This window comes from Mytilus edulis, unplaced genomic scaffold, assembly GCF_963676685.1.
Source record: "Mytilus edulis unplaced genomic scaffold, xbMytEdul2.2 SCAFFOLD_404, whole genome shotgun sequence".
In the NCBI taxonomy this organism is placed as follows: domain Eukaryota; kingdom Metazoa; phylum Mollusca; class Bivalvia; order Mytilida; family Mytilidae; genus Mytilus; species Mytilus edulis.
The window spans coordinates 1-19,899 of NW_027268757.1; the positions used below are offsets into that span (position 1 = coordinate 1).

Below are 19,899 nucleotides of genomic sequence, written 5' to 3' on the forward strand. Positions count from 1 at the left end.
CTAAAATTTTTAAATTAAATTAATATATATATATTAAATGACTGAATAAATAGTCAACGATAAATCTTACGGGGGCGATGGATCATATAATTATGATTCAGTAAGTACACTACAAAATATAATATATAACAAGTCTAAAAGGGTACAACATCACCAAAAACACGATAAAACGAACAATATGTTAGATATTTCGGATAACAGATATCCTTCCTCGGTAATAGCACAATAATTTGTCATCGTGCTATTACCGAGGAAGGATATCTGTTATCCGAAATATCTAACATATTGTTCGTTTTATCGTGTTTTTGGTGATGTTGTACCCTTTTAGACTTGTTATATATATATATAATATATATAGATTACTAAAAAATCCAACATTTCCGGTATGAATAGTTTTAATTCACTAGTACTTTCATGTTTAAATAACAATCTTCAGGTGAAACTATACATGATTAACGTAACTATGTAACGGTAGGTATGTAACGTCATAGTTGTCGTTGAGTATATAAAGGGAGATAAATCGTATTACACTTAGTCTATATATAGAAGTATGGAGCGTCATTATTACACAATAGAAAAATGCATAGTTTGCATTCAATCGTGATTTAAATTTTGAAATAAAATGTTTTTCCTTCACTTCTCGTGTAATGTCACAACCCATATTCATTTTATAAAATGGGAATATTTTAAAAAATCCCCCTCCACATTCGTCTAAATGTTTGCTTAGGGGGATTTTTCTGTATTGTGGCTGCCTTATATGTTGCCTATGAATGCGCACTCTTTCTGTTACACTGTTCCCTGTTTGGCCGATATAAATTTCCTGGCAACCATTACATTTAATGCAATAAATTAAGTTCTCGGATTTACAGGTAATGTCTGTATATATATATATACATAGAATATTAATTTCAAATCCTGCAAAATCATGCATATACATGATAAGAACATTAAATAGCAATATGAATTTGATCCCTGTTATGTACTATAATGTACCGGTATGTGTTTTGCTCATTGTTGAAAGCTGTACTGTGATCTATAGTTGTTAACTTCTGCTTCAATTGGTCTCTTTTGGGGGTTTGTCTCATTTGCAATCATTCCACATCTTCCTTTTTTATCAATAAATTTTCTACATAAGTACTTGCCTGCATAAATCTGAATACCATCATAAGAATAAAATTACAGATCCAGTTGAAGGTCAATGATAAGCTCATAGCAGCTGCTCTGGGTTCCTGTCTGAATATCTCACCAACAACAATAAAAGGAATTGGTCCTGTTTAATGAGATAAATAAAAAAAAGGGCAATTATTCGTTTGCGAAAATAACTTTTTATTGAAACTCTGTTTTAATAATGTCATATTAAGTGGAACAAATTTATTCTAAATTTTGGCTGGCCTGTTATTTAGAAACATTCATTGAGTTCAGCTATTTCAATTGATATTTTACAGTTTGTTTTTCTATGTTGTGATGTTCAACTATTGTTTCAGGTTAGGGTACTGGGTGAAGGTTGGTAACTTTTAAAAACCATTTGATCCTCCTGCATTTGTTTGAACCAGTCCTAAGTCAGGAACCTGATTTTCAGTGGTTGTCGTTTGTTGATGTGTTTCTTGTCTCTCATTTTTTATATAGATTAGAATGTTGGTTTTCCTGTTTGAATGGCTTCACACTTGGTGTGAGCCAAGGCTTTGTGTTGAAGATTTTACTTTGACCTATAATGGTTTACTCTTACAAATTGTGACTTGGATGTAGAGTTGTCTCATTGGTACTCATACCGCCTCTTCTTATATCTATTGATATAATTCTTGACATACAAAAGCTTTATTACACTAGATTATCATGCTTCTTTCCCGTATATTGTTCTGCTCCTTTGCATCACTGCATACCCTCTACTAAAATAAACTTACCAAGACCAACAGCAAAACCAATGACATATGTGTGCATGGCGACGATACCTATAATGGCGAAGATATGACGACTTCCCTGAAAAAAGAAACAAAAATTAGTTCTATTGTAGAAACAAAGAGTCAATCACACCATAGATTGCAATATTTGTTAAATCAAGATATATCAATTTTACAACTTTAAAATGCAAGATTTTTTGAGTAAAACTAAATTCAAGAGTATAAGAAGTATAAATTTTTCAAATGGTTCGTTCGTATGAAACCTTTGGAAAATCAAAAAAAAAAAAATCACAAAAATATAATTTTACTGAATCTAAACAAATTTGAACATATAAAAAAATATAAAATTCCTTCTCACCATGGACATGTACAATTTTGCAAAATTCACTTGGGCTGTAGTATACAAACAAAATAATATAGTGGTATTTATATCTTACATTGTGGAAGATGATTAACACTTACTTGTAGTCCCTCATCATACTGCAGATTGTGGAAGATTGTTAATATTACAAAAGACACTGCCATCAAAACCATGGGGAAAAGAAGAAGCATTCGTCTGCCAAGTTTCTCAATCATAGGTACAGCTGGTAAGGTGGTCAGCATGTTGATCAGACTGGTCAGACACACTATCCACTCAATAAGTTTAAGGTCAACACCGGCATTCTCGTACATAAAACTAGAATAGGACATCACCTGCAGAGAACAAATTTTGAGTAATTATCTTATATTGTCTGTAATAACTGTGGATTCATTATTATTCATTGGATACCAATTTTCATAGATTTTGTGAGTATGGGTGAACCACAAAATTACCTGTTTAACGAATGATAAATTTCCTATAGGCTTGTATGCAAACTTCAACTAAACCAAGAACTTAAATATCCACGAACATAACCCTGTACCTGCAATGTATGCCTTTATTTTTATACAGTTGGGGATATTTGCTTGCGAGAGAGCTGTCTACATATTCCATTATACTAATGTCCTATTTTTTTACTGTATTTGTGTCATTTGGTATCTTGTAGAGAGCTGTCTCATTGGCAATTATACCACATTTTATTTTCAAATTCATAGCAAGGATTCAGATTTTTGATTTCTTAAAACCCAGTGGCAATTTCACCAATAAGAATATTCTTCCAGTGGCTTTACTGTAAATAGTAAAATTAATATAATGAAGTAGCAAAATCAGAAGAAAATAAAATGGTTGGGGTGTTCAGGGAATTTCTAACCCCTCACTGAACATGAATTTTCCTTGTATAAACTGACAGGAAAATAACTTGATGTTTCTTCCATTTGCATTTTTTTACCAGAGCTCCACCCTCCCACTCCCTTGCTCTGCTGTGGGTGTATACTTACGCGGGCTCCACCCTGCCACCCCCTTGCTCTGCTGTGGGTGTATACTTACCCCAGCTCCCCCTTCCCTCTTGCTCTGCTGTGGGTGTATACTTACTCAAGCTCCCCCTCCCCCTTGCTCTGATGTGGGTGTATACTTACCCGAGCTTCCCTCCTTGCTCTGCTGTGGGTGTAAATTTACACGAGCTCCCCTACCCACCTTGCTCTGCTGTGGGTGTATACTTACCCGAGTTCCTCCCCCCCCCCCTTGCTCTGCTATGTGTGTAGCTCCACTCTCCCCTAACTGTGCTATGTGTGTATACTTACAGCATTGATTCCAGAGAATTGCTGTGCGATCTGCAAACAACAGGCTATTATAATAGGTACACGTAATTCTGGACTGGTCAGTAATTCTTTGAGGAGAACTGTTTAACACTCTGTGATTTCCTGGCTTCAACTTTCATTTCATCAATCTCATCTTCAACATCCAGGTATCCTCTTAAAGACTTTAATCCTACAGCATGAAATATACTGTGTTTAAATATAGCATTGAAAAATCAATATCAGACCAAAATATTAGTGTAAGTAGATAAACAAGCTTTTTATAGTCCATTAGAAATGGTATGAGTCTCCAAAAGGCACTGATAAAATTTAGGACACCCCCCTGTTCCACTCTCATTAAATTGACTCTGAAATCTTTAAAACCATGAATGGCATTTTGAATAGAATAAAATCAAATTCATTGCTTTTATTTATAAGTTTGTCTAATTGTGAAAAGAAGAGGGCATCTAACAATACTTTTTTCTTTAGCTGCTTGTACGAAGATTTACCAGGGGCTGTCTGTTGTTCATGAACAATTCAAATTGAGTGAAAATAGCCAAATCCAACCAAGCTATAGAGTATCTAAGTTTACAAATGTTTATCCATTATTATTTTTTTAAGGATTATCAGGAAATAAAATTTCAATGGAATTTTTAGCCATGTTGTACTTCTTACCATGTCTTGCAGTTTCCTCGTCTCCTCTATTGATAAGCAGATACCGTGGACTCTCGGGACAAAATGGCATGGCCACAAGACAAATTAATGCTGGGAAAGCATTAAAAATAAACACCCATGGCCATTGTTTGTGAGTTCCTAAAATAAATAATTATACTTGCATAAAATATTGTAAGACAATTGTTGTTTTATTGAGAGATTTCTTAACTATGGATTCATAATTACTTCAATTTCATGAGTTTTCATGTATATAGGTAAACCAAAAAATTTAAGTGTTCAACAAAAAACAAATTTTCTAATGGCTTATATGCCATGTATGCAGACTTGAGCATAAAATGGTTCCACTTTTAAATATTAAGTTTATATCTTTGGGCTCCTAAATTTCCATCAGAATTATACTCAAAAGTTGACACAAAAAAAACAAAAAAACTTCATGATAATGTTGCTCATCAAATTTGATTTTTTCCCCCATTTTCTAAACAATTCTTTTACATAGGTGTTTAGAATAAGACTTTCTTCATGTTGTGCGTTGGAACAACTATTCTGAATTTATTTTCCTCAGGAATGGTCAGAGCAAAATATTTCAAAGTCCTTAGGATTTATGAGTACCAAAACATATGAAGAGCTATATGGTAGAATTTTCTTCTGCACTTTTTAATCTCAAAAGTTTTCAGCAATAAGATTTAAAACCAATATATATTTTGTAAAATTACCTGCAAGTTTAGATACTCCCATGATGTTAGACCATAGGATACCGATCGTAATAAACAACTGATGACAAGTTCCAATAGCACCTCGTATCTTCTTTGGTGAAATCTCCGCCAAATACAATGATGCTAAACTTACATTCAAACCTGAAGTAGAATAAACAAAATTAATAAATAAAACAGGAAAAACTTAAAAAGTAGTCCCAAGATTGACAAATATAAATATAAAATTGAAAGTAGGTTTGAAAAGGCCCTACAATTGCCAGTGGTTTTTAGATTCAATTTCATATTAGGATTTATTGACCAATATCACAATGAATCAAAGCTTATACAATGACTAAAATGGGAAATATCAAATACAAGAGTGCACACGCTGAAATGTCTCGCCTTCTATACTAATCATTGATATTATGTTGATAGTCCTAAGTATAAAGCTTAGTTTTATTACAACTGTCTCATCAACTTAACATTAACCTAGATAACTAAACAAAGACCAACAAGTGAAACTGCGAGCTACTGCTCACTGATGATACCCCCGCCGCAAGTGGATAATATTAATAGTGTAAAAATATGCAAGTGTTCGGTAAACAGGAAGTTGTCAAGTGATGAATCTGAAAACGCATCACACGGTATAGCTGACTTATTAAAATCCTGAAACCAAATTTCAGAAATCCTTGTATTGTAGTTCCTGAGAAAAATGTGACGAAAATTTTTAACTTGGTTATCATGTGTAAAATCATACAAGTGTTCGGTAAACAGGAAGTAGTCGAGTGATGAATCTGAAAACGCATCACACGGTATAGCTGACTTATTAAAATCCTGAAACCAAATTTCAGAAATCCTTGTATTGTAGTTCCTGAGAAAAATGTGACGAAAATTTTCAACTTGGCTATCATGTGTAAAATCATACAAGTGTTCGGTAAACAGGAAGTTGTCGAGTGATGAATCTGAAAACGCATCACACAGTATAGCTGACTTATATAAATCCTGAAACCAAATTTCAGAAATCCTTGTATTGTAGTTCCTGAGAAAAATGTGACGAAAATTTTCAACTTGGCTATCATGTGTAAAATCAGACAAGTGTTCGGTAAACAGGAAGTTGTCAAGTGATGAATCTGAAAACGCATCACACGGTGTGGCTGACATATCAAATGTTGATACCAAATTACAGAAAGGGTGGATGTGTAGTTCCTGACGAAAGTTTCATGGGACGGACTGACTGACGGACGGACTGATGGACAGACAGAGGTAAAACAGTATACCCCCCCTTTTTTAAAGCGGGGGGTATAATGAACCTTAAAAATGAGGTCAAGGTCAGATGAACCATGCCAGGCAGACATGTACAGCTAACAATGCTTCTATACAAAATATATAGTTGACCCATTACTTATAGTTTAAGAAAAATAGACCAAAACACAAAAACTTAACACTGTGCAATGAACCGTGAAAATGAGGTCACCGTCAAATAAAACCTGCGCGACTGACATAAAGATCATAAAATATTTCCATACACCAAATATAGTTGACCTATGGCATACAGTATTAGATAAAAAGACCAAACTCAAAAACTTAACTTTGACCACTGAACCATAAAAATGAGGTCAAGGTCAGATGATATCTGCTCGCAAGACATGAACACCTTACAATCATTCCATACAACAAATATAGTAGACCTATTGCATGTAGTATGAGAAAAACAGACCAAAACAGAAAAATTTAACTATAACCACTGAACCATGAAAATGAGGTCAAGGTCAGATGACACCTGCCAGTTGGACATGTACACCTTACAGTCCTTCCATACACCGAATATACTAGCCCTATTGCTTATAGTATCTGAGATATGGACTTGACCCCCAAAACTTAACCTTGATCACTGATCCATGAAATGAGGTCGAGGTCAAGTGAAAACTATCTGACAGACATGAGGACCTTGCAAGGTACGCACATACCAAATATAGTTATCCTATTACTTAAAATAAGAGAGAATTCAACATTACAAAAAAATTGAACTTTTTTTTCAAGTGGTCACTGAACCATGAATATGAGGTCAAGGACATTGGACATGTGACTGACGGAAACTTCATAACATGAAGCATCTATATACAAAGTATGAAGCATCCAGGTCTCCCACCTTCTGAAATATAAAGCTTTTAAGAAGTAAGCTAACACCGCCTCTGCCGGATCACTATCCCTATGTCGAGCTTTCTGCAACAAAAGTTGCAGGCTCGACAATAAAATCAAACATGAAAGGAGTAGGTTTAAAAAAGATCTAACATGGCCCCTTTTTCTAGATTAAATTTCATATAAGGATTTATTGACCAATATCAAAATGAATCATGAATAGCTAATGCAATAACTTGATAGGAAGTATGTCTTTTGGGTGAAAATTTACTTCCTTGCATTCAATCACTTTACCCAGAATGCATATTTTTCTGAAATGGTGCATTAATCACAAATAAACATACCACAATGCAATCCCACTAAAGCTCTATGAACTATGATGACCTCGAATGAACGTGCAACGATTGGAATACCGCCACAAATGGCCGCCAAAAAACATGATTACAGTTATAATAATCATCCCTTTCTTTCTGAAAATAAAATACCCCGTAAATCAAAATCTGTTAACGGTGATAACTAATAGATAGAGGAGAGTCCTTCATTCTCTATTCTTTATACTTTTTGTTTATTATTCTCTATTATATATTTTTTACAGTGTAAAATAACTACAATCACCTTTCGACTCGGAGTCACTCAAATAACTCCTTGATGCACTGTTATACTGCATTATCTAGTTTTAAGTGTTTATTGTTCAGTAAATTTCAGTCTCTTGTTGTAAACAGCAGATGAAATGCAAATGAATGAAAGCTTCGCCATCTGCAGCTTGAGATATTGAAAAAGGTTGAGCCCTTTTTTCATAGGTATTTTTCTTTTAATTTAATTTAATTTTTTCATCTGTGTGTCATGTTTTTTGAGCCATGTCATGTTCTTTGGGCCATTTCTATTTTTCTTGCAGTATTTTTTTTTAGGACAGATTGGTCCATCTTTTTCAATACATGGTTTCATTTTACACTTTGGTATCCTCCTTTCTTTCTCACTAATATAATGTTAGTGATGCACTACAAGTTGTATTCTAAAACCTCAAAAATTCAAATAGTTGCCTAAATTACCTCCCTAATATACTTGAAAGTTGCCTAAATTACCTCCCTAATATACTTGAAAGTTGCCTAAATTACCTCCCTAATATACTTGAAAGTTGCCTAAATTACCTCCCTAATATACTTGAAAGTTGCCTAAATTACCTCCTTAATATACTTGAAAGTTGCCTAAATTACCTCCCTAATATACTTGAAAGTTGCCTAAATTACCTTCCAAACACTTGAACCTTGCCTAAATTACCTTCAAAATACTTGAACATTGCCTAAATTTAACCTTCCAAATATTTGAACATTGCCTAAATTACCTTCCAAAATAATCTGCAAATTTTCCAGAAGCAAAAGCTCCTATCATACCAAACAAAACAAAAATGGCCACAGTCACAGACCAGAGGAGTTCCACTTTGTCATCATTTTCTGAAACATATTTGATCTTGGCAATAGTTTCACTGATGTTGAAACCGGATGCATTACCCGGTGCTGTAGCGTTACTAGTGTCTGCTATCACGGTGAGATTCTGCATTTTCATATTTTCCATCATTTCTAGATATTGATCTTTGATTTCAAACCAATTTTCCGGGAGCAGTTCTTTTCTTATCATAATTGTTTCTACATAAAATACACGTATCACCTGAAAATAAATAAGAATGAAAGATTTATGTGTTGAAACATTCATTTGAAAAACCTGAAAAAGCTCAAAAAAATATTGTTTTCTTATTTTTATGCATTGAGAAGATGGCAATTAACTCATCAGTGGTCTTAACATGTACATTTGTGCTTTAATGCTATTTCTTCTCGTCATCCTTATTTCAGTATTATTGATAGATCAATCTGTGCCTTTTGGAGCAACTGATGAAGTACATGCATACAAAATGTATGGCGTCTATTGATTCCTAAATAAAAATAAACACAATCCCTGTTCAGCTTGAGCAAGGGAATATTATCAAAATTTATACATTGGAATATTTTGGTACTACCGTAATAAATATTTTGTAACTTCTCTCTGCAAGCCTCACGTTTTAAATCTGAATATTTAACTGTCTCGAGTGGAGAAATATTGTTACACACTTAAAATACACAGTGGTAGAATCTATTTGTAAAGCAGCAACAGTAATTGAGAACTTAAGAATGAGAATCAATTAAACCCCTATTGGAAAATGGTTATGAAATTGAAATTGGGATAACAACTTGTGAAAATTTTAATGTCCTCAGTAGAACAAAGAAAGATGTTCTTTACAGTAATGTGAAAACCTGTGTTTAATTTATCAAAATAACCAGGTTTTCATTATAAAAATTAATTATATAAAGACTTACCCCTGCTGGGTTGTTGACTACACCAATATTGTACCCATACAGGAAACTGTTGCCAATGACACATATTGCTACACTGAATAGTAGTGTGAAAGTATAATTTATCTCTCGCTGAAAAAGAGAGAAAAAAAAAGATGTAACTTTACTTTAAATAAGTGAATTCATGATTTTTTAACACTTAGTAGTTGTTTGGTTTTTTTTGTTGGAAATGTTTTAATCATTTATGTAAAAAATTTCTAAAACATTTAACAAAGTTGAATATCAACCTTTAAATATTAAGTCATTATAAGTTACCTCATCATGTAACTATTTTCTGTACTTTTGTACATATATACATCGTATATCATTGGTAAAGGAAGAGATACAGAAAGAAATTATATGTTGCAAAGATTTAAAATAACGTGTTCCTAATTTCTATAGAATGAACTGTAAAAAGCATGGGGAGATAACTTGTCAGTTGTGTAACCAGTTGCATGAAATGAGTCGAATGTCTATGTGTACAGAACAAGAAGATTAACTGGGAGATTAGATAATTTGAAAACTTGAAAGGTACTACAGATAGTTGTCCAAACATTTTTTTCTTGAAAACATATTAAATGAACATGATGAATAGAGGTAAACAAATATTTGCTGAATGATATTGCAGGTTAGCAACTTATTCATAACCCTAAATTTGAACTAAAAACCACAAAAATAAACAATAATTGCAAGTTTGCAGCTACAGTCTCGATAAACTTTCTAATGAAGTTTGTAGTGATTTTTCACAGTATTTGAGTGATTTGCAGTGAAAGAGAATTAACTTGCTGATGAATGGGTGAGATTTACAGTGGAACTTATTTTTAATAAAGATAAATATTACTTCACCCAGTCCCTCTTCATTACTGTGTCACCGAAAATCACTCTGTTTCATTGCCAAGTCACTTAACCCAAAATTGCTTCCATCAACAGAAACCCTGAAGCAAGTATACTTGGTAAAGCAAAAAAAGGAAGGGTCAAGGCTGTGTAACCCGACACAACTGCAAGCAAAATTTCCCAAAGTCCACTTGGTGTAATAAACTAATAAAAACTGAACAATCTATACAATTATGCATTCATAAGGATTTTATAAAAAATAAAGAAAAAACCCACAGTATGCCTACCTCTGTAGAACGTAACCTTGAAAACTAGTAAAGAAAAAATAAATACTTTTAAAAATGTCTTGTTTTCTTTCTTTCTATTAACCAAACAGTCAATGACCATGATGACAGTCTGCTTTGCTTTATGTATATTACACACACAAAAAAATCTTACTACTGAAAGTTAATTAGTACTTGTGTATGCTAATATAACTGTGATGGATGATGCTGAGGTTGTTTATTTCTTCATGTAAAGTACATCTGTCAACAATGAGGAATTGTTATGTGTTGTACTGACCAATGTGGCTGTCAATCTACTTAACTTATCCAACAAGATACTAACAGACACATATGTAATGTGACAACTTTCAAATGTCATGAATATTCTCTGATATTTTAGGTTGAACACAATCACGACAATAGCCTAAATTTTCATTTTTCTACAAGTTGCTTATTTTGAAACAGATTTTTTAGTAATAAATTTTGTGCGCACCCATACTCTAGGTCCACATATATATATTTACACAGGAAGTTTTGTACACACATGTAGACTAAGATCCTGGTATCTAAATTATTTCATAAGTATCAAATGCATGTTTTCAATATTTGGGAGTCCTATAACTATCTGAAAATTGACCTAACTAGATCCTTTTTCAAAAAGGAACAGTCCGACTTTTCGTTTAGTTCATTTCAGTTATTGTGATGTAACTGACATTAACTACAGATGTACCTATTCTTTTCTTTCTTATCTTAGTATTACTTTATCTTTGAAATAGAAATCAAAATTTAAATTGCGAGTTATAATTTCTTCAAATTTCCGTGAAAAAATACCGGTAGGTCAAAATGAGACTCTTATCACACACTCTGTTGTTTAAACAGGAACTAAAGTTAAACTCATTGGCAATCATACCATATCTTCTTTTTTAAATTAAGGAGTTATTATTAAGTTCTAGTTCTTGTTACAGGAAAAATTTTTGTATTCTTGGAATACACTTATAAGCCAAGGATGGTTTTCTTCCTTCAACAAGTGAGTGGGTAAATAGTGAGAAAAACATTTATGAGGACATCACATGTATTTAATCTCCCATCTTATGCAATAGACAATTCATTGTTGGTCTTGCATCTTAATCATCAATCATTAACATTAATAAAATAATCTAGCAAAAACCAAAGTTGCTTGAGGACAGGCCCTATGTTTGGACCCTCCCCCTCATTATCATATATCCTCTTTTTTACAATATATATCAGTTATATGTACCATATACAAGTACTAATATGCCATCTTTTACTCTGAATAATATGTTTATTGTCGATGTGATACTGGACTCTAGAACGAGGGTCCTGGGGTCCTGCCTCAAGCGTTTATATGTGAAATAATTTACAACGTATGCTTTGAATTCAATCTTTTTTACATAATCTAAGGTTAAACTTAAGTTACCCCAGTGTGCACCAAAATATTTTACAACTACTAGTCTGAAAACAAATATTCAGACATTTTTCTTACATGTCTAAACAAAGTTTTACAAAAACTTACTAGTCCTAATAAAATTTTACTGGTCTGAGGTATCAGTCTAGTGGCTAGACAGTAGTGAGGGGGGATAGGACCTTTATCGGGACTCCGGGATCGGGTGTTTTTAAGCTCGGATTTTGGGATTGACCCTTTCGGGATCCGGGAATCCCTTTTTTCGGATTTCGGGATGTCGGGATTTGCTTTATTTAAATTCGGGACCTCGGGATTTCGTTTTTTCAAGACATCTCCTATCACCCCTCAGTAGTGACCTTACGTCTGTCAAATTGTGTTCAGTATTGATCAGACCACTGGTTTTCTCTTTTGTGTTTAGATCTCGTCTGTTTCACATTTTGACATACTGGTGACTTTTATAGCTTACTATTAAGTGTTTGAATTTTGCTCATTATTGAAGGAAGTACTACTATTGCAGTATGATGAACATATACATGTACGGTGACCTATAGTTGTTAATGTTTGTGTCATTTTGGTCTTTTGTGGATAGTTGTCTCATTGGCAATCAGACCACATCTTCTTTTTTATATTTAAAAGTTCATATCAATGTCATTTGGCCTTCAATACATATTTGTCTAATTAGCAATCATACAACAACTCCTTATTTGAGAAAGTGTATGCAGGGTAACCCAAAACAAACAAATATATTTCTTGGCCTTCAAGTCAACAACTAAAGTTCAAACAGTACATTTGTTAACAAATTCACATGTAAAATTTGTTTGAAATGTTTGAAAATGTACAAAAGAATTTAAAACATGTCTAATAATCATTATTCAAATATCTTACACAAATATATATAATAATCAATATCTGATGTTTATATAGATAATTATTATTTAAATGTACAAGGGTACATTTGAAATCAAAGTCAATAAATTGACAATAGCCTGCTATGAAATCTTTTAAATTTCCAACAAGAGGTGTGAAACCTACGTCAATTTGATTAATGAAAATAAAGGAAATATATTTTTTGCGGAATTTCAGAATACTTCAAACAGTTAAAAACAATTGACGAATTTCCCCCAAAAAATGTTAACAATGCAAGCGGGAAGAGTTTCAAACATGACCGATAATTGAAAATACCAAATATAGTCAAATAATTCCAAAAATAGCTCTAAAAATTAGTGTAAACAGGAAGTGTGGTCTGAATATAAATATAATTTTTCTTTGATAATAGATTAGTCAAAATGTCACTTAGTTCATATATTTACTTAATGAATGAATAATAATTTTCGAGCGTTCACTCTGCTAGAACCAAAATTGTACCAAACTAGACCTACACATTAACTTTAACTACTTTGAATTATTGAATCTTGTGCATCCCCTTTGTTGATGTAATGTACAAAAAAAATGTATGTGAAGTGATTCTGAAGGTAATTTTTAAAAAGAATTATACTTGTAATCATGGTGAAGGGGAGGGTTGAGATCTCACAAAACATGTCGAACCTGCCACATTTTTGTGCCTGTCCCAAGTGAGGAACATCTGGCCTTTGTTAAGTCTTGTTTTCTTTTTAATTTTAGTTCATTTATATGTTTTGTAGTTTAAGTATGGCCTTAATTATCACTCAACTAGTACACATTATTTATTTAGGGGCCAGCTGAAGCCCGCCATATGCATCAGTTGCGGGATTTTCTTGCTGTGTGGAAGATCCATTGGTGGCCCTTTGGTTGTTGTCTGCTCTTTTGTCGGGATGTTCTTGTCTGACACATTCCCCATTCTCATTTTACATGTTTACAAATTAAAGAGGCACATTTTAAACATATTATATGCCAAAATAACTACAGAAGCTAATTCGTTGTCAAAGACCAAAAGACCTTTAGAATGACATCAACAAATATTAAATTGAAGTGTAGGTTATACATCAACAGGACAGCAACCGTATGACACAATTAAATAGTTAAAAAACATCCAGTGGTCAACATGCAGTCTGCCACAAGCTCTTTAAACCATTTAGCATTAGTCTACATTAATTGTTCTATTTTGCACCTAAATGTATATTTGTCCAATGTAAATTACTATTAATCAAGTTTTTCCCTTTTCTATTAAAGACGTGCTTTAAGAACTAGGACAGTTACTTGAGTAGGTACAATCTCAGTAAGAACTAGGACAGTTACTTGAGTTGGTACAATCTCAGTAAAGACAGGCTTTAAGAACTAGGACAGTTACTTGAGTAGGTACAATCTCAGTAAGAACTAGGACAGTTACTTGATTAGGTACAATCTCAGTAAGAACTAGGACAGTTAGGGAGCTACCATTTGATTTTTATGGGGGGCTAGGATGAAATTTGAAAAAAATAGGCAGGACAGGAGTTCTGAGTAAAAAAAAAGGCAGGATGAGACACTTTGCAAAAAAAAAAATGGCAGGATGACAATTTATGAAAAAAAGTCAGGACAAACTAATAAAAAAAAAGCAGGACCGAATAGAGTGAAAAATAAAAAGGCAGGACAGAGATTACAACTAAAAAAAATGCAGGACAAAATTTTTCATCCTAGCCCCCCCATAAAAATCAAATGGTAGCTCCCTTACTTGAGTAGGTACAATCTCAGTAAATATGCATACTAATCCATAGTTCTGTACTTTTATCATGTTAATTATCATGTTAATACTTATACTCCTTTAAACCAGACCATAATATATACATTGACTTTCAAATAATACATATGTACATACATGTATACTTTTATGATGTGATACCAATGATTCGAAATCTAATGACATCATTTCATTCATAAAGCATGATGAATATATATTACATATATAAAAACAAGTAATTGAAGAACGGAGATTATAGAAAAATCTGAATAATAAGATTTCTCAAACGTCATAAATAAACAAATATAGATCAACGTGACTTGTTTAAGCTTCAGACACAACAAATGTATACTAATATTATTTAAAAACTTGATGTACAAATGTAGATCATCGTGACTTGATTAAGTTCTAGACACAACAAATATGCAAATTACTTAATTTTTAATCTCTACATGTACACGTGTATTACAAAAATGTAAAGGGCTTAAGAAATTTTAAATGTCATTATCGTTCATTGAAATTAATCATATTTTAGCCCATTTATATGAAAAGGTATGGTTTTATAAGCTTTCAATTCTTCCCATACATATTTAAAAGTCACTATGTCTTTAATATGTACATATATTCATTGAACTTATAATAAGTCTACGTCAAACTTTATTGCATCATACAACAAACATTTGATGTACCTGATAAACTTTCTTATCCATAAAATTTTATACTTTTTCATGATAATCTATAACATGTATAAGGCTTGTCAAGTTTTCAACATGTAGCAATACAGGAAGTCTAATCAATTGAAACGTAGGTCATCAAAGTTGCAGGTTACATATCATATAATAAAATATGTGGTATGATTTCCAATAAGACAACTCTCCACAAGAGACCAAATCATTTAGAGTAAAACTAAAAGTTCCTTGGAGCCTGGCTCCCTCACTCAATAGGAAAATAGAATGTCTACATCTTTTTTCGCCTTTTGCAAGATTAAAATATGTAAAAAAAAAATAAAAAGAAGATGTGCTATGATTGCAAATGAGACAACTCTTTACAAGAGACCAAAACGACACAGAAATCAACAACTATAGTAATAGGTCACCTTCAACAATGAGCAAAGCCAATACTGCATAGTCAGCTATAAAAGACCCCAAAATGACAATGTAAAACAATTCAAACGTGAACACTTACGGCCTAATTTATGTACAAACAAAAGAACGAAAAAACAAATATGTAACACATAAACAAAAATCAACCACTCAATTACAGGCTCCTGACTCCGGACAGGCTCATACATACATAATGTGGTGGGGTTAAAAGTGTTAGCAGGACCCAAACCTCCCCTAACCTGGGACAGTGGTGTAACAGTACAACATAAGAACAAACTATAAGCAATGATAAAAGTCAGTTGAAAAAGGCTTAACTCATCAGATAGATAAAAAATAAATGTACCTGTACTTAATTCAAGGGAGATAACAAGAGTCAGACTTGCTCTTAAAAAACCTCTAGGTAAACGTTTCAGCCATACACAGGGAAATCTCTCAAAATACTCATTGTTTTTACGTTATTCATGCTTAGACCTAAATTGCCTTAAAGGAGAAAATGTAAATTTCAGTATCATCTTTGAATTGATTGTTTGACCAACACAATTGGTTGACTTTGTTGCTTTTAAGCATGTTACAAGAACATGTATTGTTAGTAAACAGCTTAAAGCGAAAAAGGCGATGTTTACAAACTCTGATGTTACTGTATTAAAATTGACAAAAGTACATTTAAATTACAATAAAATTTACTGTTAAAACATGTTAAATTAAGTATTTATAAAAATATGGCAAATAAAAATATTCATGAATTAAAGATTTAAATGAATTTATTTTTATTATTGAATTCATGTTATTAATAGGCAATTTATTTTAATCCTTGTGAGAAAATTAACTTTTACATAGTCATTTAACAGAATCTGACGTCAAAGAAAGGGAAAACTTTCATATAGTCAGTATGCACGTTTGGTTTTCCTACGGTTTAATTTCCTTGTACAAAATTACTAAGACTTTGTATGAATGTCAACTTGATATTCTTCTATTAGTGGAAAATCTACAACTATTTCAACTTCTTTTCAAAGCAGATCTGAAATGTCAGACCACAGTGTGTTAGAAGAAGTTCTCCTTAAATTAAAAAATAAATAAAATTGGTACTCTAGTAGAAGATAAATTTAATCCATGCAGTAGCTGTATAACTGATTACTAATTTACACTTACATGACTAAGACCTATGTCCTGGCATCTATGACCACTGGGTCAATGCCACTGCTGGTGGAGTTTTTATTCCCCAAGGGTATCACCAGCCAAGTAGTCCAAACTTATATGTGTTATAATTATAAATAACTTGTATACAAAACTTTGAATTTAAAGACTTATTAAGGCTTTTCTAAATGTACTTCAGGAATAGATTACCATAACTGAATTTGGCAAATTTTTAGGAATTTTGGGTCTTCCGTGGTCTTCAACTTCATGCTTTATTTGGCCTTTGAACATTTTTTTATTCAAGCGTCACTGATGAGTCTTTTGTAGACTTAGTTTTCTTGTTTGAATTGTTTTACATTGTCATTTAGGGGCATTTTATAGCTGACTATGCGTTATGGGCTTTGCTCATTGTTGAAGGCCAGACAGTGACCTATACATGTAGTTGTCAATTGGCAATCATACCTTCTTTTTTATATAAACACGCATCTGGTGCAAATACAAAATTTCAATCCTGGTATATATCAATGATGAGTTTATTCACTTGAATATAAATGAAAATCAGAAATTAGATATCAAGCATTTATTATCATACTTTTAATACTGTAAAATACAATAAAATTGCTGAAAAATCTGACTAAGGCTCATCCCCTTCCTAATTTAATGAAATTTATCCATTTGCATTGAATATAATACATGTATCTTGGTGTAAATTTAACATTTTCATGTACAACCAAACAGGCTAACAGCCTAATACATGTAAATGATTCTATTACATGTACATATCCTTCATCTACAACCTAGACAAATGAGTTTTGTCAATTGTCATATTAAATGCTGACAAGGTCAAATTTAGTGTATATAAGCTAATATGATCATTTAAACATTGGGTGTTAAAACTAATTAATCAAATAGGCTTAGTCTATTAATCTATACATTTGTATTTTGACCCATATACGCTTGCTGTAAATATATATATTTAGTCCTTGAAAAAAGGTCATACGAACGAATCAAATTCTTGATACTGTAATATAAGAGGTCTACAATTATGTTTAAAAGGTGACATTTATTTGAACATTTGAACGCACAGCATGCTTCTCTATTCATGCTATTGATCAAATGAAATTCTTCAAGTTGGACTACACTGTTCAAGTCCAAAAGTACATTCATTGTATGTCTATAGGTTAGACATATTTAACATTTTAACTCCAAACATGTTTTTGGGTATTGAACAAATGAGATTCTTTACATATCATGTACACTGCAATGTACATGTACAAGTATACATATTAATGTCTAAAACGACGAAAATTTAACCTTAGAACGTCTGGATAGGCTTGTAAGTATGGACACTTATAAGTCTCAAGGCTTTGAGGTACTTTTACAATTGATAATATGCACGTCATTACCAAAAAAAAGAAACAAACAAATTAAGTTTGGGTAGTACATGTACCATTTTATTGTTAGGTATAAAATCATGAAAATGGTAACCAGAAAAGATGCCAAGGATATAGATCACATCTCAAGTGCAAACCTTCAAGAAAATTCTTTCATATCATATATATATCTTATGATTGTAAAACGGAAATCAAAGTAATTGGCTAAAAATATTGGTTCAATTCTGACTTCATATTGTGCAGAATATAATCTTTATCAAAAACTTTAAATCGCTTATTATAAACTATACAACTTTCTCAGTATCATATAAAGATTTGATATTTTTGTCAATTTGATTTTTAGCCACGTCAATTGTCTTGATGCAACATTTGTCTGAACAATATATATAGATTAATGAATAATAATCAAGAAAACAACAGATGCTCTAACTTATAATCAATTTTTTGTGCGGTTGTAAAATAAGCAGATTATTTAATTATCTATTATCATGATTACTAAAGTTCAAACAATCAGTTTAATATAATATAGTGATTTGATAAACCCTCAATAGTAGTTTTCATCATTTATAAATTATCCTTAACAATATAACACTTCATAAATAAAACATTCAGCTTATTTTTACAGAGTTATCTCCCTATAGTGATCTGTACGACCTTAATATTATCCTATATTCACCTCGTCTTGCTCCTTTTGAGGTCTATGTGCCATATTCCCACAGTTTTGTCCTTGATTTGTATCTTTTTAACAGATTTATCGTGTCTTCATGTACATGTATATTGTTTGTTTGCCACTTAATTATCACCATGATCATAAACAATAACATCCCTCTTAAAAATTGCAAGTGTAACTGCAATTCATATATATACATGTATATTCCTTTTATAGCTGACTATGCAGTATGGGTTTTACTCATTGTTGAAGTCCATACAGTGACCTATAGTTGTTAATTTCTCTGTCATTTGGTCTCTTGTTGAGAGTTATATAATTGGCAATCATACCACATCTTTTTATTTTCATATGGCAAATGAATGTAGACATTTGCCATTCCAAAGTCAGATTAAGAAATGTAAGTTTTTTTAGGTATTTCTTAGTTTTTTGTCGATCAATGCTTTTGAATGAGAACATAGAGCAATATCCCTTTTAAAAATGGCTGGATCTGCCCATAGTTATGATAGTACATAGTACACAATGTACAAGTCTGTGTACATATACTTATGCATGTACTTTCGTCTTGTTAATATAAATGTGGTACTTGTACAGATTTCACAATATCTGATCACAATTATTCTTTACTGGACTCAGAAATCAACCAATCAAATACAATTGTACTGGATTTGGTGTTTTGAGCACAAATTTTGTACTGAATTGAGTTGTATGACTGACAGCAAATACATGTTTTACCTAAATGTTGCTGTGTAAGAAACCCTGTTGTAATGAAGCCCACTTAGGATTCTTCTAGGTACTCAAGATACAGGAGTCAGTTTCACAAAAAAACTTTCTAATATGACTTTCTTCAAACGCTTTAAGAAGACTCCCATGGTAAAATATGACTTATAATAATATTGCTTGGACTGTTCCAATCCTGCTCCCACATCATGTTATTTTATGAATGAGATACCCGACATCATTGAAGGATGACATATGAATAGAAGCATTTTATGGGAAAATGCTCGATTGTGATACGTAAACAAACGA

General features: G+C 32.3%; 1 protein-coding gene across 1 annotated transcript; it reads right to left on the reverse strand.

Annotated features, from left to right (window-relative positions):
- Positions 1–1,142: 1,142 nt before the first annotated feature.
- On the reverse strand, positions 1,143–19,135 carry LOC139508551 (solute carrier family 2, facilitated glucose transporter member 1-like; the record flags this gene model as incomplete). The annotated part of the gene is given in 12 exon segments (XM_071295975.1): positions 1,143–1,270; positions 1,902–1,977; positions 2,361–2,591; positions 3,558–3,649; positions 3,652–3,744; positions 4,227–4,364; positions 4,940–5,080; positions 7,402–7,492; positions 7,494–7,527; positions 8,400–8,722; positions 9,406–9,513; positions 18,880–19,135. Coding segments are annotated over 12 exon segments (1,488 nt in total), but the record flags the coding sequence as incomplete, so codon positions are not given.
- Between the last annotated feature and the right edge of the window lie 764 nt (positions 19,136–19,899).